The sequence below is a fragment of the Heterodontus francisci genome, unplaced genomic scaffold (assembly GCF_036365525.1).
Source record: "Heterodontus francisci isolate sHetFra1 unplaced genomic scaffold, sHetFra1.hap1 HAP1_SCAFFOLD_695, whole genome shotgun sequence".
NCBI lineage: Eukaryota > Metazoa > Chordata > Chondrichthyes > Heterodontiformes > Heterodontidae > Heterodontus > Heterodontus francisci.
In genome coordinates, this window is record NW_027141845.1 from 328509 (window position 1) to 347161 (window position 18653).

At 48.8% G+C, this 18653-nt stretch overlaps 1 protein-coding gene across 1 annotated transcript; it reads left to right on the top strand.

Annotated features, from left to right (window-relative positions):
- The first annotated feature begins 5815 nt into the window (after window positions 1–5815).
- LOC137364923 (actin, alpha cardiac muscle 1-like) lies at window positions 5816–13294 on the top strand. The gene is made up of 7 exons (XM_068027796.1): window positions 5816–5888; window positions 7623–7763; window positions 8664–8988; window positions 9578–9739; window positions 9835–10026; window positions 12029–12210; window positions 12770–13294. The coding sequence occupies exons 2-7, from the start codon at window positions 7635–7637 to the stop codon at window positions 12911–12913; spliced, it is 1134 nt and encodes a 377-aa protein (XP_067883897.1). The 5' UTR covers window positions 5816–5888; window positions 7623–7634; the 3' UTR covers window positions 12914–13294.
- Window positions 13295–18653: the final 5359 nt, after the last annotated feature.

Sequence of the window (18653 nt, forward strand, 5' to 3'; positions counted from 1 at the left end):
CACATTAACCCCTCTACACATTAATCCCTTCTACACATTAACCCCCACTACACATTAACCCCCACTACACATTAATCCCTTCTACACATTAATCCCCTCTACACATTAACCCCTCTACACATTAACCCCCACTACACATTAATCCCCTCTACACATTAACCCCTCTACACATTAACCCCCACAACACATTAATACCCTCTACACATTAACCCCCACTACACATTAACCCCCACTACACATTAATCCCTTCTACACATTAATCCCTTCTACACATTAACCCCCACTACACATTAATCCCCTCTACACATTAACCCCCACAACACATTAACCCCCACTACACATTAATCCCTTCTGCACATTAATCCCTTCTACACATTAACCCCTCTACACATTAACCCCCACTACACATTAACCCCTCTACACATTAACCCCCACTACACATTAACCCCTCTACACATTAACCCCCATTACACATTAATCCCCTCTACACATTAACCCCTCTACACATTAACCCCCACTACACATTAACCCCCACTACACATTAATCCCTTCTACACATTAACCCCTCTACACATTAACCCCCATTACACATTAACCCCTCTACACATTAACCCCCACTACACATTAATACCCTCTACACATTAACCCCCACAACACATTAATCCCCTCTACACATTAACCCCTCTACACATTAACCCCCATTACACATTAATCCCTTCTACACATTAACCCCCACTACACATTAACCCCCACAACACATTAATCCCCTCTACACATTAACCCCACTACACATTAACCCCGCTACAAATTAAACCCTCTGCACATTAACCCCCACAACACATTAATACCCTCTACACATTAACCCCCACTACACATTAACCCCCACAACACATTAATCCCCTCTACACATTAATCCCTTCTACACATTAACTCCCCTACACATTAACCCCGCTACAAATTAAACCCTCTACACATTAACCCCCACTCAATATTAACCCCTCTGCACATTAACCCCCACTACACATTAACCCCCACTACACATTAACCCCGCTACACATTAATCCCATTGCACATTAACCCCCTCTACACATTAACCCCCACAACACATTAACCCCTCTACACATTAACCCCTCTACACATTAACCCCCACTACTCATTAACCCCCACAACACATTAATACCCTCTACACATTAGCTCCCGTACACATTAACCCCTCTACACATTAACCCACGCTACACATTGACCCTTCGACACATTAACCCCCTCTACACATTAACCCCGTCTACACATTAACCCCATCTACTCATTATCCCCCCTATACGTTATCCCCCTCTACAAATTAACCCCCTCTACACATTAACCCCCTCTACACATTAACCCCCCCCCTTACATATGAACTCCCTCCACACATTAAACCCCCTCTACATATTAACCCCCTCTACATATTAACCCCCTCTACACATTAACCCCCTCTTACACATTAACCCCCCCCTTACATATGAACTCCCTCTACACATTAAACCCCCTCTACAGATTAACCCCCTTGTACATTTACTCCCTCTACACATTAACCCCCTCTTACACATTAACCCCCCCCTTACATATGAACTCCCTCTACACATTAAACCCCCTCTACAGATTAACCCCCTTGTACATTTACCCCCTCTACACATTAACCCCCACTTACACATTAACCCCGTCTACACATTATCCCCGCTGTACGTTATCCCCCTCTGCACATTAACCCCTCTACACATAAACGCCTCCTACACATTCACCCCCCTTTCACATTAACCCCTTAATACATTAACCCCCCCTTACATTTTAACCCCCTATACATTTATCCATATACAAATTAACCCCCTCTACACTTTAACCTCCTCTACACATTAACCCCCTCTACACATTAATCCCCTCTACACATTAACCCCCTCTACACATTAATCCCCCTGCACATTAACCCATACACAAATTAACCCACTTACACATTAACCCCCTCTGCACATTAACCCCCTCTACACATTAACCCCCTCTACACATTAACCCCCTCTACACATTAATCCCCTCTACACATTAATCCCCCTACACATTAACCCCCTCTACACATTAACCCCCACTACACATTAACCCCTCGACACATTAACCCCCACTACACATTAACCCACACTACACATTAACCCCCACTACACATTAACCCCTCGACACATTAACCCCCACTACACATTAACCCACACTACACATTAACCCCACTACACATTAACCCACACTACACATTAACCCCACTACACATTAACCCCTCGACACATTAACCCCCACTACACATTAACCCCCTCTACACATTAAACCCCACTGCACATTAACCCCTCTACACATTAATCCCTACGACACATTAACCCCTCTACACATTAACCCCTCTACACATTAACCCCCTCTACACATTAACACCCACTACACATTAACCCCTCTACACATTAACCCCCACTACACATTAATCCCTTCTACACATTAACCCCCACTACACATTAACCCCCACTACACATTAATCCCTACTACACATTAACCCCCACTACATATTGACCCCCCACTACACATTAACCCCTCTACACATTAACCCCCTCTACACATTAATCCCCTCTACATATTAATCCCCCCTACACATTAACCCCCCTACATATTAACCCCTCTATACATTTACCCCTCTTCATCTTAATCCACCTACAAATTCAACCCCTCTACACATTAACCCCCCCTACATATTAACCCCCACTACATATTATCCCCTCTATACATTATCCCCTGCTATACATTATCCCTGCTACACATTAACCCCTCTGCACATTAACCCCCTCTGCACATTAACCCCTTCTACACATTAACCCACTCTACACATTAATCCCTATGACACATTAACCCCCTCTGCACATTAACCCCTTCTGCACATTAACCCCTGCTACACATTAACCCCCTCTACACATTAACCCACTCTACACATTAACCCCTTCTACACATTAACCCCCTCTACACATTAACCCACTCTACACATTAACCCCTTCTACACATTAACCCACTCTACACATTAACCCCTCTACACATTAATCCCTGTGACACATTAACCCCTCTACACATTACCCCCCTCTACACATTAACCCCCACTACACATTAACCCCCTCTTCACATTATCTTCTGCTGCACATTAACCCCCTCTGCACATTAACCCCCGCCGACATATTAACCCCCTACACATTAACCCGCTCTATACCTTAACCCCCGCTACAGATTAACCCCCTCTACAGATTAGCCCCCTCTACATATTAACCCCCTCCACACATTAACCCCATCTAGACATTATCCCCCATAGGTTATCCCCCTCTACACATTAACCCCCCCAACACATTAACCCCTCTACTCATTAACCCCTAAACATTTACCCCCACTATTCATTAACCCCTACACATTTACCCCTTTTCCCACACTATGCCTTACCCATACATTCCTCATTTCTCAAACATATTCACCCTTCCCACACATGCCCCCTTTCCCCCTCCACACATTTCGCCCCTCCCCCTACACATCCTACCTTCCTGGCCATACCCCCCCCCCCCACTCCTTCTACGTTCCCCCTCCCACACATTCCTCCCACCTAACACATTCCCCCTGTCCACGTGTTTCCCCCCATTCACCCCCCAATCCCCCCACATTCACCCCCTTTCCCCCATTCACCCACCCCGTTCCCCCCGCATTCACCCCTCCATTCTCCTGCATTCACCCCCTTCCCCCATATTCACCCCCATTACCCCCGCATTCACCCTCCCCATTCCCCCGCATTCACCCACCCATTCCCCCCGCATTCACCCACCCATTCCCCCCGCATTCACCCCCCATTCCCCCCGCATTCACCCTCCAGTCCCCTGCATTCACCCCTATTCCCCCGCATTCAATCCCCCATTCCCCTTGCATTCACCCCTCCATTGCCACCTCCATTCCCCCGCATTCACCCCCCAGTACAGCCCCCGCATTCACCCCCCATTCCCCCTGCATTCACCCTTCATTGCCCCCGCATTCACCGCTCCATTCCCCCACATTCACCCCCCATTCCCCCCGCCTTCACTCCTCCATTCCCCCTGAATTCTCCCCTCCATTCCCCCGCATTCACCCCTCTATTCTCCCTTCATTCACCCCCTCATTCCCCTGCATTCACCCCCCCATTCCCCCACCCCATTCCCCCACCTTCACCCCTCCATTCCCCTGCATTCACCCCTCTATTCTCCCCGCATTCACCCCCCAATCCCCCGCATTCACCCCCATTCCCCCTGCATTCCCCCCCACATTCACTCCCCATTCCCCCCCCATTTCCCCACATTCACCCCACCATTCCCCCATTCACTCAACCCATTTCCCCTGCATTCTTCCCCCCACACATCCCCAGTCCCCACAAACTACCAAACTTGGACTGTACCCTTTGTGCGGTAGAACATTCTGATTCTGCCTTCAAACATCTCTGGCAGCCCCTCCCCCACCCCCTCCTCATTGCCCCTCCCCCACCCCATCTCACTGCCCCTCCCCCACCCCATCTCACTGCCCCCCACCCCACCTCACTTCCCCTCCCCCACCCCATTTCACTGCCCCTCCCCCACCCAACTCACTTGCCCCCCCCCCAGCCCACATAACTTCCCCTCCCCCACCCTATCTCACTGCCTGTCCCCCACCCATCTCACTGCCCCTCCCCCACCCTACCTCACTGCCCCTCCCCCACCCAACTCACTGCCCCTCCCTCACCCCACCTCACCCACCCCAAATCACTGCCACTCCCCCATCCCAACTCACTACCCCTCCCTCACCCCACCTCACCCACCCCAAATCACTGCCACTCCCCCATCCCAATTCACCGCCCCTCCCCCACTCCAACTCATTGACACTCCCTCACCCCTCTCCCCTCCTCACTGCCCTTTCCCCACCCCACCGCCCCTCCCCCACCCCACCTTACTCATCCTCCCCCTCCTCACAGTCCCTCCCCCACCCCACTCTCCCTCCCCTCCCCCTTCTCACTGCCCAACCCCCTCCTCATTCCCCCTTGCCCAAACCCTCCCCCACCCCCACCGAACTCCCCTACCTCAGACCCCCACCACCCTCCCACATCTCACTCCCCACCCCTACCCCCGTCTCCACCCCCTCTGTCACCTCCTTCACCCATCTCTCCCCCCTCCCTTCCAACCCTTCCCCACCTCCCAAACCTCCTTCCCCGTTTCCCTCCACACTTGCCTTCCTTAGCTCCTTTTCCCTTACTCCTTCTCCAGCCCCTCCCCTGTGCCACCTCCTTCCATCCTCCCTTCACCATCAACCCCCCCCCCCCCCCCCCCACACCTCCTGCCACTGCTGGGAGGGGAACAAAACAAAATCAGACTGTTGCAAAGCAATGAAAGCTGTTTGCCTGTAAGGTGTCAGACGCCAGGCTGTCAGATGTGGACACTGGATTAACTTTCCTTTTGCTCGACTCTGCCAAGGATTTGGTTACTGCAATAATAGCCGGCGATGGCTCCACTCGGCCACATGCAGGGCTTTCCCCGAAGGCCATCCCTATAAGGAGAGGTATTCCTTCTCTATGGTTACATCTGATTGGTGCCCTCTTTTCCTAACATGGCTCTGTCTATCTCCCCAAGTAAATGCTCACTCTCATTGGGTTGCGTTGATGCTATTTCACCTTGAATGGGCTGGTAAAATGAGCCTCAGCCCTTCTCCAAATATGGAGTGTGAGGCTAACAATTCCTTCTGCAGACCTGAAGCTGGAGTGAGCCTGGGCTCCCCCACACAATATAAAAGCAAGGCTCCACACAGCAGCTCATCCTACCTCCAAACTCACCCAGGCCTCTCGCTCTCTCTCCTAGGAGCCGGTAAGACCTGAACTCTAGTTCTTTCTTGTACTGCAGCCACCAGGAGGGGAAAGGATCGATGGGGCTTTTAACTTGGAGAGGGCAGCGGAGAGATTAAGCACACAGAGGAGAAATACAGAGAAGAACAGCAAAGATCACGGAAAAATTGCCGAAAGAAATGTGGGGGAGAGAGAGTAGAATCTAAGTAAATCAGAAACAGAAAAGAAATTATTTGAACAGATAAAGATAACAGGACAAAGGAGATTAGAGAGTGGGGGGAGGTGGAATTAGGAGTGTGATTATGCTGTGGAGTTTGTTTGAAGTACCAGATGAGTTAATCCAATCTCTGGATAAGTGGTGATCGCTAAAATCAGGAAGTGTGATTGCTTCCCCCACTATCACTTGTGTGTTTTTGCTTTGTCCAAGGATGATTCCTTGTCCCATGTGCAGGGCGAGTAACTCTGGATCACCCTTGGCATTTTGTCCAATGGGCACAGAATCTCACGTGGCGGAAAATGGGATTTTGCTCCTCGTCAACACTCAACTGACAAATAGGAGCAAACTGGGATTGTGCACAATCCCAATATCTTGAAAAAGTATCACCACTGCCTATCTGGTATCCAATCCCAGCAACATCGTGTCCTCCTTCTTTCTGACAGGGAAAGCCAGATGCGCCAGTTTTAGATTCTTGCACAGTCGCTATCAAAGTTATTGGTTGACAAATTAGCCAATTGACATCCCTAGCAACGTTCTCCTGTCCCCTGCAAGCACTCACTGGAGCAGAATAACTGGGTCACTGCTCCCCCCATTCTCCTGCACCTCTTTCCCTGCACACTCTTCTCCCTCTCTCTCTCCTTGTCCTTCCACTCTTTCCTCACTTTTTCCCTCTCCTCTTTCCCCTCTATTCCCATCTCCCTCCCCACGCTCCCTCTCTCTCACCTCTTCTCCCTTCCTGCTCTCCTCTCCCTCTCTCTTCTCCCTTCCCCCCTTCCACACCAAAGCTTTTCCATCAAAACTCGGAGTAACCCCCAGGAGTTGTGACTGCTGACAGCAGTGTGACCGGGCAGCTTCGGAGCAAGTCCCTGTTCAAATTGAAATGTGTCTGGGGTGAGTTTGCTCAAAGATGTAATGAGTAAAGTCTGAGTGCAAGAGAAAGTAGACCTTGTCCAACCGGTGACCCTGGCGCCTTGCATCAGCTGCCCTGTCCCTGCGTGTAGATTGATTATTGGTGGATCGGCTTAGAAAACTGCAATCTGCTGCCTTGTCTGATCTGTATCCAGAGCGGAGCCAATGACGAGCCAGTGTGGAGCCAGTCTGGAGCAAGCTAAGCCAACCAGCTCTGGCATCACCGCCCCAACTTCACACTCTGCAGATTTATTTTTTCCCTTTTAAATCCAAATTCCATCTTTCCCCATTGTCCTGCACTCAGGCTCCAGAACAAAGTTGCTCATTCCTTGAGGATGAGTTGGAGTTTTTGGAAGGGGGAAGGTCGAGGAGGTAGGGAACAGAGGAGGAGGAGGGGGAGGGCAGAGGAGGGGAAGTGAGAGAGCTGTTTCCAGAACATTCTGCTCAATCATTTGCTCCAAGTCATCAGGCAAGTACTCAATGTGGGGTTTCTTATGAGGCAGCAGTGTAGAGGGGGAGATTGATTACTGGCTGCAGGGAGGGAGCTGGGAGGTTCTGTCTCGATATGAAATCTCTGTGTGAGCTTCAATATATTTTTAATTCCCTTTTTCTCCTCCCCTCCCACCATAGAAACCCAACACCATGTGCGACGACGAGGAAACCACTGCACTGGTCTGTGACAATGGCTCCGGTCTAGTCAAGGCTGGATTCGCCGGTGATGACGCTCCCAGGGCCGTCTTTCCATCAATCGTGGGCCGACCCAGACACCAGGTACCTCCCAGCTGCTGTGTTAGCCTTCAACGTGTGTATAAGCTACCCTTTCCCCCGCCCCTATACACCCCTTTCCCCTGCCTGTTGCTCACTAGCACAAAGGTTTGATATGTGTATGACAGATGATCAATCTGTGCAACACATTTCTGCTGGCTTTAAATGGCAGGAGTCCACATCCCCTTTGCCACAGTTTAAAGTGCCCTGAGGAACAGAGAGAGGAGGAATAGAAAACTTAAAAAAAAGTTCTCCTCATCTCCCCTCTGGTTCTTTGCCAGAGTTATCATGGATGAATCATGCGACTCCTTTAGCACGATGAGTATCTGAATCCCCGAGAGATAACAGAGGCGACTAAATATAGAGGAGTGATTGAAAGTTCTGTTGTAGGCAATGTGCCATGTGCAGAATGGGATTGTTGGGACTAGAATGATTCACTCACTTGCTGCTCTTTTCTTCCAGTTCAGCTCCCAGTCCAGGAAGGTCTAGTTCATTCACATCTCACACTTACACTTGCCCAGATTTATTTCTTTTTTCAGGAATTTTCCAGCTTTGATTCAAATATGTGTTTTCTGATCAGACACTCAACCACATGTTTCTCATCTGGAAATATCAGGTTGAAGATTTTGGGAGGGACAATAAAGTGCTTTAAATAATGGACAGTTTACACCAGCTGCATGGAAGAGAAACGAAGAAAGGTTGAGGCACCTGCCCCTCCTCAGGATGGGTGAATGAAGGGTGTCCTGTCACACACACACACACACTGATATTCCTAGTTTCATTGGGAGCTGGGTGCAGACGGCTGGGGAGATGTCGTTTCCTACTAGCCTGTAACATTCAAAGAGAAGCTTTGTCATTGTGCTGGATTGTCAGAACTGCCTTAATCATCATCTTGTCTTGTTTTAGGGTGTAATGGTTGGTATGGGTCAGAAAGACGCCTATGTAGGAGATGAGGCCCAAAGCAAGAGAGGTATCCTAACTCTAAAATACCCAATTGAGCATGGCATCATCACCAACTGGGATGATATGGAGAAGATCTGGCACCATACCTTCTACAATGAGCTGCGTGTGGCCCCTGAGGAACATCCCACCCTGCTCACTGAAGCCCCACTCAACCCCAAGGCCAACCGGGAGAAGATGACCCAAATCATGTTTGAGACCTTCAATGTCCCCGCCATGTATGTCGCCATCCAGGCCGTGTTGTCCCTGTACGCCTCTGGCCGCACCACTGGTACAGTTGGAATTTTACTTGGAATCGTTCGGTTTAAGAAAAGTAGATGGTTGGGTGGGAGCTTTTGACATATTAAACCCTGAAGCACTGACTCACATCTATCCGCAGCCCCTCTCCCCAGCCTGGTGCCTCACCTAGGGCCACACTTCAAATGGAGAGCCGAGATGGTGAATGTCAGCAGGCTGTTCAACTGTGGAGGTCATCACAGCAGAAGCCAGTCCTGCCCATGCCTGATCTCTCCAGGAACCCACTCTGTACATTTGGTTTCCCTGGAGAGCAGGTAGGGATTGGGATCTTTCCTGCTGGAAAGTGGGATGGGTCAGTCTTGGGCCTTGTTCAGGTAATCTGGGTGGGGAAAGGAAGCTCTCTTGAAAATTAGTCTTGGTTATATAGTTCCCCCCTAAGCCCCAAGGAGACTGAAGCAACATTGATGAGGATGTCCATCAGATGGATTTCCCAAACTGCCAGTTAGACAGGGGCGGGGTAAAGTTAAAATTTCATCCCCTCCCAAACCCCAATGATGAGGAAAATATCACATTATTTTGCTTTGAGCCATGTCTGACTTTGCTCCTTTTGTCTTGTGCTGTAGGGATTGTCTTGGATTCTGGTGATGGTGTGACCCACAACGTCCCCATCTATGAAGGCTACGCCCTCCCTCATGCCATCATGCGCCTGGACCTAGCTGGTCGTGACCTGACTGACTACCTGATGAAGATCCTCACTGAGCGTGGTTATTCCTTTGTAACCACTGGTGAGTGAAATACTGATGTCTCGGGGCACACTTTGTTTCGGGGATGGGATAGTCCTTTCACTTTGTGCTAACCATCTTGATTTTGCTCGATACAGCTGAGCGTGAAATTGTCCGTGACATCAAGGAGAAACTTTGTTACGTGGCTCTGGACTTTGAGAATGAGATGGCCACTGCTGCATCATCCTCATCTCTGGAGAAAAGCTATGAACTCCCCGATGGCCAGGTCATTACCATTGGCAACGAGCGTTTCCGGTGTCCTGAGACCCTCTTCCAGCCATCCTTCATTGGTAAGAACTTGATCCTGTGGGCTGGGCCAGGAACTCAGCCTTATATTTTCATCCTCAAGCTCCTCCCAAGGACTGTACTAAGTGTGTTTTCAACCAGCACTCTGCCCAAGTCAGGCTATGTGGTCACGGGGACATCACCCGACCCTGATCTCTGACCTCACCCAAGCCTGATCCCTGACCTCGCCCGAGCCTGATCCCTGACTTCGCCCGAGCCCTGACCTCACCCGAGCCTGATCTCTGACCTCACCCGAGCCTGATCCCTGACCTCACCCGAGCCAGATCTCTGACCTCACCCGAGCCCGATCTCTGACCTCACCCGAGCCCGATCTCTGACCTCACCCGAGCCCGATCAATGACCTCGCCCGAGCCCGATCTCTGACCTCGCCCGAGCCTGATCTCTGACCTTGCCCGAGCCTGATCCCTGACCTCGCCTGAGCCTGATGTCTGACCTCGCCCGAGCCTGATCCCTGACCTCGCCCGAGCCCGATCTCTGACCTCACCCACAGAAAAGCTACTGGAAAGCCATCAGGAGTGGGAACCCGAGCTAAATTATTTCGAATTTCCTTTCTTCCTCTATAGTTCAAGGGTACTGAGGCCTCACCTCCAGCTAGTTCACCAGAGAGCAGGGATCAGAAGCCACAGCACCCTAGTCTGTACCACAGCACCCTAGACTGTACCACAGCACCCTAGTCTGTACCACAGCACCCTAGACTGTACCACTGCACTCTAGACTGTACCACAGCACCCTAGACTGTACCACAGCACTCTAGACTGTACCACTGCACTCTAGACTGTACCACAGCACCCTAGACTGTACCACAGCACTCTAGACTGTACCACAGCACCCTAGTCTGTACCACAGCACCCTAGACTGTACCACAGCACCCTCGACTGTACCACAGCACCCTAGTCTCTACCACAGCACCCTAGACTGTACCACTGCACTCTAGACTGTACCACAGCACCCTAGACTGTACCACTGCACTCTAGACTGTACCACAGCACCCTAGACTGTACCACAGCACTCTAGACTGTACCACTGCACTCTAGACTGTACCACAGCACCCTAGACTGTACCACAGCACTCTAGACTGTACCACAGCACCCTAGTCTGTACCACAGCACCCTAGACTGTACCACAGCACCCTCGACTGTACCACAGCACCCTAGTCTCTACCACAGCACCCTAGACTGTACCACTGCACTCTAGACTGTACCACAGCACCCTAGACTGTACCACAGCACCCTAGACTGTACCACTGCACTCTAGACTGTACCACAGCACCCTAGACTGTACCACAGCACTCTAGTCTGTACCACAGCACCCTAGACTGTACCACAGCACCCTAGTCTGTACCACAGCACCCTAGACTGTACCACAGCACCCTCGACTGTACCACAGCACCCTAGTCTCTACCACAGCACCCTAGACTGTACCACTGCACTCTAGACTGTACCACAGCACCCTAGACTGTACCACAGCACTCTAGACTGTACCACAGCACCTAGACTGTACCACAGCACCCTAGTCTGTACCACAGCACTCTAGTCTGTACCACAGCACTCTAGTCTGTACCACAGCACCCTAGCCTGTACCACAGCACCCTAGTCTGTACCACAGCACCCTAGACTGTACCACAGCACCCTAGCCTGTACCACAGCACACAGAAGCATTGGGCCTGTTTTTTTGCAGAATAGCATCCAGTGTGACCACTGCCATTTTGTTAAATAAAATAAAATGAGAAATGGAAGAATCTCCAAGTTGATTGTTAGATTCGCAGACTTTAGAGTCAAAAGCTGATCTGCTTCCTGTTGGGGGTCACTGCTCCTAATAACTGGCCTGGAGACTATCCCACCTCTGCCAGCACCTATCACAGCTGGCATTGAAGGGGTTAAAATAGACCAATCCACTCCATTGGTCCCTGAGCTGGTGGTGCATCAACATCAGATCACAGCCATTGCACCTCATTCCAACCTTTTCTCTTCTCTCTCATTATACCAGGTATGGAATCTGCTGGAATCCATGAGACCACCTACAACAGCATCATGAAGTGTGACATTGACATTCGTAAGGATCTGTACGCCAACAACGTCCTGTCTGGTGGTACCACCATGTACCCCGGTATTGCTGACCGCATGCAGAAAGAAATCACTGCCCTGGCCCCCAGCACCATGAAAATCAAGGTAGGTCTAAGGTTGGGGTGTCCATTGGCTCCAAGCTCAGCTGACAGGATCCTTCAGCACCAATAGGAAAGGTTTATCCAGGCATGAACCTGCTCTGCCATCAACACTTCCCTGTACAAGATGGTGAACTGATGCTCATCTCTCCCCGGAAGATGGAATCACTCAGTACAGGCTACAGAGCTGGGAGTTGACGATAACTTTTAGCCTGGACCTGCAGCTGTTGCTCTAGTCTAAAGGCGGCTACATCAGGTCTCGAATGTGCTCTTTGTAACGTTAGGGGCACAGATACTGTTTCGAGGACCTGGCTGCATGTTCTGCTACATAGGGATGGTGACTGCATTTTCATTTTGAAAAATACTAGTGACCGGGTGAAGCAGTTTGGTAGGTGTGATAACACAAAGTCCTTCCTTCCATCTTAAAGCCGTGAACCTGCAGGGACACGATGGGCTGAATGGCCTCCTTCTGTGCAGTAATTTTTCTATGGTTTTTCTATGTTAAATGCAATGAGCTGTTTTGATACTGCAAGGTCCTAAAATGATTGTCTCTTGCTCTTCTGTAGATTATTGCCCCCCCTGAACGTAAATACTCCGTTTGGATTGGAGGCTCCATCTTGGCTTCCCTGTCCACCTTCCAGCAGATGTGGATCAGCAAGCAGGAGTACGATGAGGCTGGCCCCTCTATTGTCCACAGGAAATGCTTCTAAGCATTCTGAGCCCTACCCAGCAATGAAAGGCAGTGAGTTTTTGGACAAAGGCAATCCATCTCTTGTCCTCTGGAGGTTTTTTAGTGTGCTTACAGCTCTAATCTACGGTGTTCCATCTAGAACTGGCTTCCAACTGAGACACTTTGAGAAGAGGGTCAGACTACTCCTCGTCGAGTCTACCCTGGACTGAGATGTGCCCCCAGTCTGTCAGTGTTCTTTGTTTACGAATCTTAATCGAAAATCAACAGAACGAAGCACTGCCCTAAATGATATCTTAACACTCCTCTGTAAATGTCTGTCCCTTTTATTGTTCTGTTCAAGTCCCTGTTTTGTTATTTATGAACATTATTTTTGTTCTCGTGAATAAAAAAACAGATGATCCTCTGATTGTTGAGTGACTTTTCATCATCTCCAACGATTGGTCTGACTGGGTAGGTGAGTGGGGCAGATCTTGTCGTTTGACTTCTGGGGTCTAGGCTGAGAGGCTTTCTGAGTTGCAAGATATCAGTTTACCAGCCACCCTGAGTCACATTCCCAACCTGGGACAATGTTGAGCAGTGAGATTCACAATTGCCCATTCTCCTATTGGTTATGATGACGCACCTTATTTTCAGGGCTCCCTTCTTATTGTGGAAAATTGCCCAGGTATGTCCTGTACACAAAAAGCAGGACAAGTCCAACCCGGCCAATTACCGCCCCATCAGCTTACTCTCAATCATCAGTGAAGTGATGGAAGGTGTCATCAACAGTGCCATCAAGCAGCACTTGCTTAGCAATAATCTGCTCAGTGACGCTCAGTTTGGGTTCCGCCAGGGCCACTCAGCTCCTGACCTCATTACAGCCTTGGTTCAAACATGGACAAAAGAGCTGAACTCAAGAGGTGAGGTGAGAGTGACTGCCCTTGACATCAAGGCAGCATTTGACAGAGTATGGCACCAAGGAGCCCTAGCAAAACTGAGGTCAATGGGAATCGGGGAAAACTCTCCACTGGTTGGAGTCTTACCTAGCGCAAAGGAAGATGGTTGTGGTTGTTGGAGGTCAATCATCTGAGCTCCAGGACATCACTGCAGGAGTTCCTCAGGGTAGTGTCCTAGGCCCAACCATCTTCAACTGCTTCATCAATGACCTTCCTTCAATCACAAGGTCAGAAGTGGGGATGTTCGCTGATGATTGCACAATGTTCAGCACCATTTGCAACTCCTCAGATACTGAAGTAGTCCGTGTAGAAATGCAGCAAGACCTGGACAATATCCAGGCTTGGGCTGATAAGTGGCAAGTAACATTCGCACCACACAAGTGCCAGGCAATGACCATCTCCAACAAGAGAGAATCTAACCATCTCCCCTTGACATTCAACGGCATTACCATCGCTGAATCCCCCACTATCAACATCCAGGGGGTTACCATTGACCAGAAACTGAACTGGAGCAGCCATATAAATACTGTGGCTACAAAAGCAGTCAGAGGCTGGGAGTTCTGCAATGAGTACCTCACCTCCTGACTCCCCAAAGCCTGTCCGCCATCTACAAGGCACAGGTCAGGAGTGTGATGGAATACTCTCCACTTGCCTGGATGTGTGCAGCTCCAAAAATACTCAGGAAGCTCAACACTATCCAGGACAAAGCAGCCCACTTGATCGGCACCCCATCCACCACCTTCAACATTCACTCCCTTCACCACCGACGCACAGTGGCAGCAGTGTGTACCATCTACAAAATGCACTGTGGCAACTCACCAAGGTTCCTTAGACAGCACCTTCCAAACCCGCGACCTCTACCAACTAGAAGGACAAGAGCAGCAAGTGCATGGGAACACCACCACCTGCAAGTTCCCCTCCAAGTCACACACCATCCTGACTTGGAACTATATCGCCGTTCCTTCATTTTCGCTGGGTCAGAATCCTGAAACTCCCTTCCTAACAGCACTGTGGGTCTACCTACCCCACACAGACTGCAGTGGTTCAAGAAGGCAGCTCACCACCACCTTCTCAAGGGCAATTAGTGATGGGCAATAAATGAATTTTTAAAAACTGGAGATCAGGACAACCGAAGGTGGCATTAACTGCTTTTGCAGAACACTGGTGATAGCTATTATCAGTGACAGAGCCAGCCAGAAGTTAGGACTGTTGATAGAAACAAACATGTGTTGTTCACTTGAGTAAGAGGAAGTCAGTTGGTGGTTACAGATAATTTTTTCCTTACTTCAGCATTCAAAGCAATCCACAAGCAGAGTTTCGTCAACAGATAGAACACAATTGAATGAAAAAGCTTATATTTCCACTAGTTTTTCTTAATGCTTCGCTTTTCTGCCATGATTGGTTCTGCTACTGCATGTTTCCTTATATGGTAATCTCTAGCCCAATTAGTCTTCTTTTGTACAGTAGTAGCAAAAAACACACAAATCATATCTTAATATCTGTCAGATAGCCAGGCTAAAGTTTCACAGTCTCATAGTGGAGATGCTTTAATCTTCCAACTATGGAGAAGGTGGCAGCATCTACCCAAGGTTCTGAGTTGCTTGATGGTTGCCCACCGTTTGCGAGGGAAGTTTGATCCTTCAGGTTGTCCTGTGAGGTTCTTTATGAGGAATCCATTTGATTTTTCACCATTCTTCCAAACATCATGTCATCAGTCATCGAGACTGAAGGGCTTCAGTGATGATCTCAAGTGACCTATATTTGAGACAGGTTGGTGGTAGGTTGTTGACGTTGGTCTGGATGAGTATGTCTTTGTTGATGTGATGGTGTATTCTCTGCAGACTGCATAATCACAGTGTCGGTGACGTGCTCCAATATTTTCAAGCAGCCACGGTGGTGGTGATGATGATTCACATCGTAGAGTTTAGCTGGACATTAATGGACTTGAATTGCAGACTTGATAGCCATTCCAGAGAGCAGTATTTCACTGCAGAGTACACAAGAACAAATAGAGGGCTTGGACATCTGATTCCCGTGAATCCAGCAAGTTTCTGGATCAGGTGGACCCCATTCTTTAGTCTCTTCCCAAGGCTCTGGAAATGCTGTTTATACGACTGGGTGTGATCGAGTGTGACTCCCAAATAGGAGGGGTTTTTGGTTTGACCTCTGTGCTGTGGAAGGAGACTTTCAGAGCTTGGTTTGCTTGATTTACATTCAGGTGGACTGTTGAAGTGATGATTTTTTGTGGGTTTGGCCAAAGTTACCATTGGTAAAACTAAGCCTCCAAATACTGTACATCAATGGTCAAGGTGTCCTTAGTGGCCAACATAATCTTGTTCCGCATGGCCAAGACAATGTCATTGGTATATAGAAACTTGGGGACTGTTTTTGGGCAGATCACTGGTGTAAATATTGAATAACATGGGTGGCAGCGCAAAACCCTGGAAACATGCTTGCTTCTTAGGGATGGTTGGCTCAATGATGTGTAATAGTAACTAGTGTGGAGTAGGAAATCGAGCAGTAGCTAGAGGCCTCACAAACATTCTTTCCCTGCTTCAGACAGGCAATTATTTTAACCTCTGTCCAGATAGATGGAATTTTATTGCTTGCCAGTATGTCTGAGAAGAATTTCCACTTTCGGTCCCAGTGCTTTTACAGATGCTGGGAAAATACCGCACAGGCAAACAGTTTTTCCAGATTCACTGTGACAGGGGTGTGTTTATTTTCAGGGCTGCGTTTATTTTCAGGACTGCATTTGTTTTTAGGACTGGGTTTGTTTTCAGGGCTGCGTTTATTTTCAGGACTGCGTTTGGTTTCAGGGCTGTGTTTATTTTCAGGGCTGTGTTTCGTTTTCAGGGCTGTGTTTATTTTCAGGACTGCATTTGTTTTTAGGACTGGGTTTGTTTTCAGGGCTGCGTTTATTTTCAGGACTGCGTTTGGTTTCAGGGCTGTGTTTGGTTTCAGGGCTGTGTTTATTTTCAGGGCTGTGTTTATTTTTAGGGCTGTGTTTATTTTCAGGGCTGTGTTTATTTTCAGGGCTGTATTTGGTTTCAGGGCTGTATTTGGTTTCAGGGCTGTGTTTGTTTTCAGGTCTGCATTTGTTTTGTCCAAGGTAAATGGATCAAGCATTGTTGACAATCTTGGTGCCACCATCAAATGTATCTGCATCACCTGCCATTGAGATTATTTGTCCATCGGAGTCTTTACTGTTTGTAACAAGTGGGATGCAATGACATCCACTCTTACTTTCGTCCAGTGTTTATAGATGGGGTTTTCCCTGCCAAGTTACCGGAGCTGGCACACTCACACTCACCCATATTATGTTGGGCTGCAGAGACCGTAGTCCTCTGACGCTGGTTTTCGAACATGTTGCTGACTTGGGCAATGCTGAGTTCAGTGGTCTCAGACAAGTCCTATTTCTCCCTGGGGAGTGGGAGTATTGTGGCTGTGCCAGTCCCTAGGAATAATGCAGAACTTCTTCTTGAAACAGTAGCTCATCTTGTCCCCATCCCAGATGTTCCTGGGAAAAGAGAACTTCCTCCTGACGCAGTACTTTCCCACTACACCCAGCGGATTCCCTCTCAGCTTCTCCACCTCGGAGTAGTGAGTGCTGAGCCACAGTTGCTGGAGCTTGGGGTGGTTGTGTGGCAGCTATTTGTGGCCGTCAGAATCTTGTAGATTTCCGTAAAGATGATAGGCTATGACAGCCTTGGTTTAAAGAACACTCTCGATGGTCACAGTCGGGAGGGGCCACAGGAACTGGCCTAGTCTCCACACTGTTGGAGAACCTCACACAGACCACCCAGTCCTGGGGTAAAGCTAAGCACTGACAGCATGGACATCTGAGTGCTTGAAATCTATGGAAAGGACCATCCAAACCACAGCATCTGTTGCTAGGATGGAAACCAGTGAAGATGTTGTCAATATTTGAGCACAGTCCTTAGGCAGGGACTGAGAACAAACCTTAAATAGGAAGTCCAGTATCCTAAAGTGCACACATATTGCACAGTTTTCAAACCAGGCTAATGAGGTTGAACAATGAAAGAATGATGCGCACTGTTAGGATTAGATGTGGGGCGTCTACAACACTCAAGCTCGAGCGTAAGAGCTTGTCTAAAGTCTTCTGCTTATCTTCTAGCTAGGACAAGTCCTCAGCCCAGATCTGAAGCAAGTGACTGTCAAATCAGTTCTTGTCCTGTTTAGTTATTCACTCAAAAACAGTTTTAGACATGATGTCAACTGTTGGGAACACACTAGGGAGCCAGTCCGTTAAGACTAGTAGCTTTGCGAATCAGATCTAAGCCCTGGTCGGGACCCGACCAATTCCAAGGCGGGGGGGAGGGGTCTCCGAAATTCAACCCAAATCCTAGGCCTAATTCTCAAAGAAATTACCAGCATCAACACCAAGAGTTAGTTCCTCACTTGGACAAAGCAGTGTGCAATGAGAGAGCTTCTCTGTGCAGCTTTACAGAAACATGTGCTGTGTCTCACACAGTCTGTCCTGAATGATTCACCATGGAGACTCTCAGTCTGCTTAGAAACGTGACACTATTGGAGCTCAATCCGGGGTTGAACTGAGTATTGTTGAAAGCAGTGAGTTCAGACTGTGAGGTCTATTTAAAGAGACAGTGTCTTCTTACAGGCTTTCTCAATGCAGCAACTTCACTTGCTCACCACTGCAAACATGACAATCAGTTTTACTCATCAAACCTTCACCAAAGGCAATCTTTTCACATGCAGTTTGCTTGAACAATTCAGGAAACACACTGGTTCAGGGGCAAAGAGGTTTTTTTTTAAATTTCCAAAATATACTTTATTCATAAA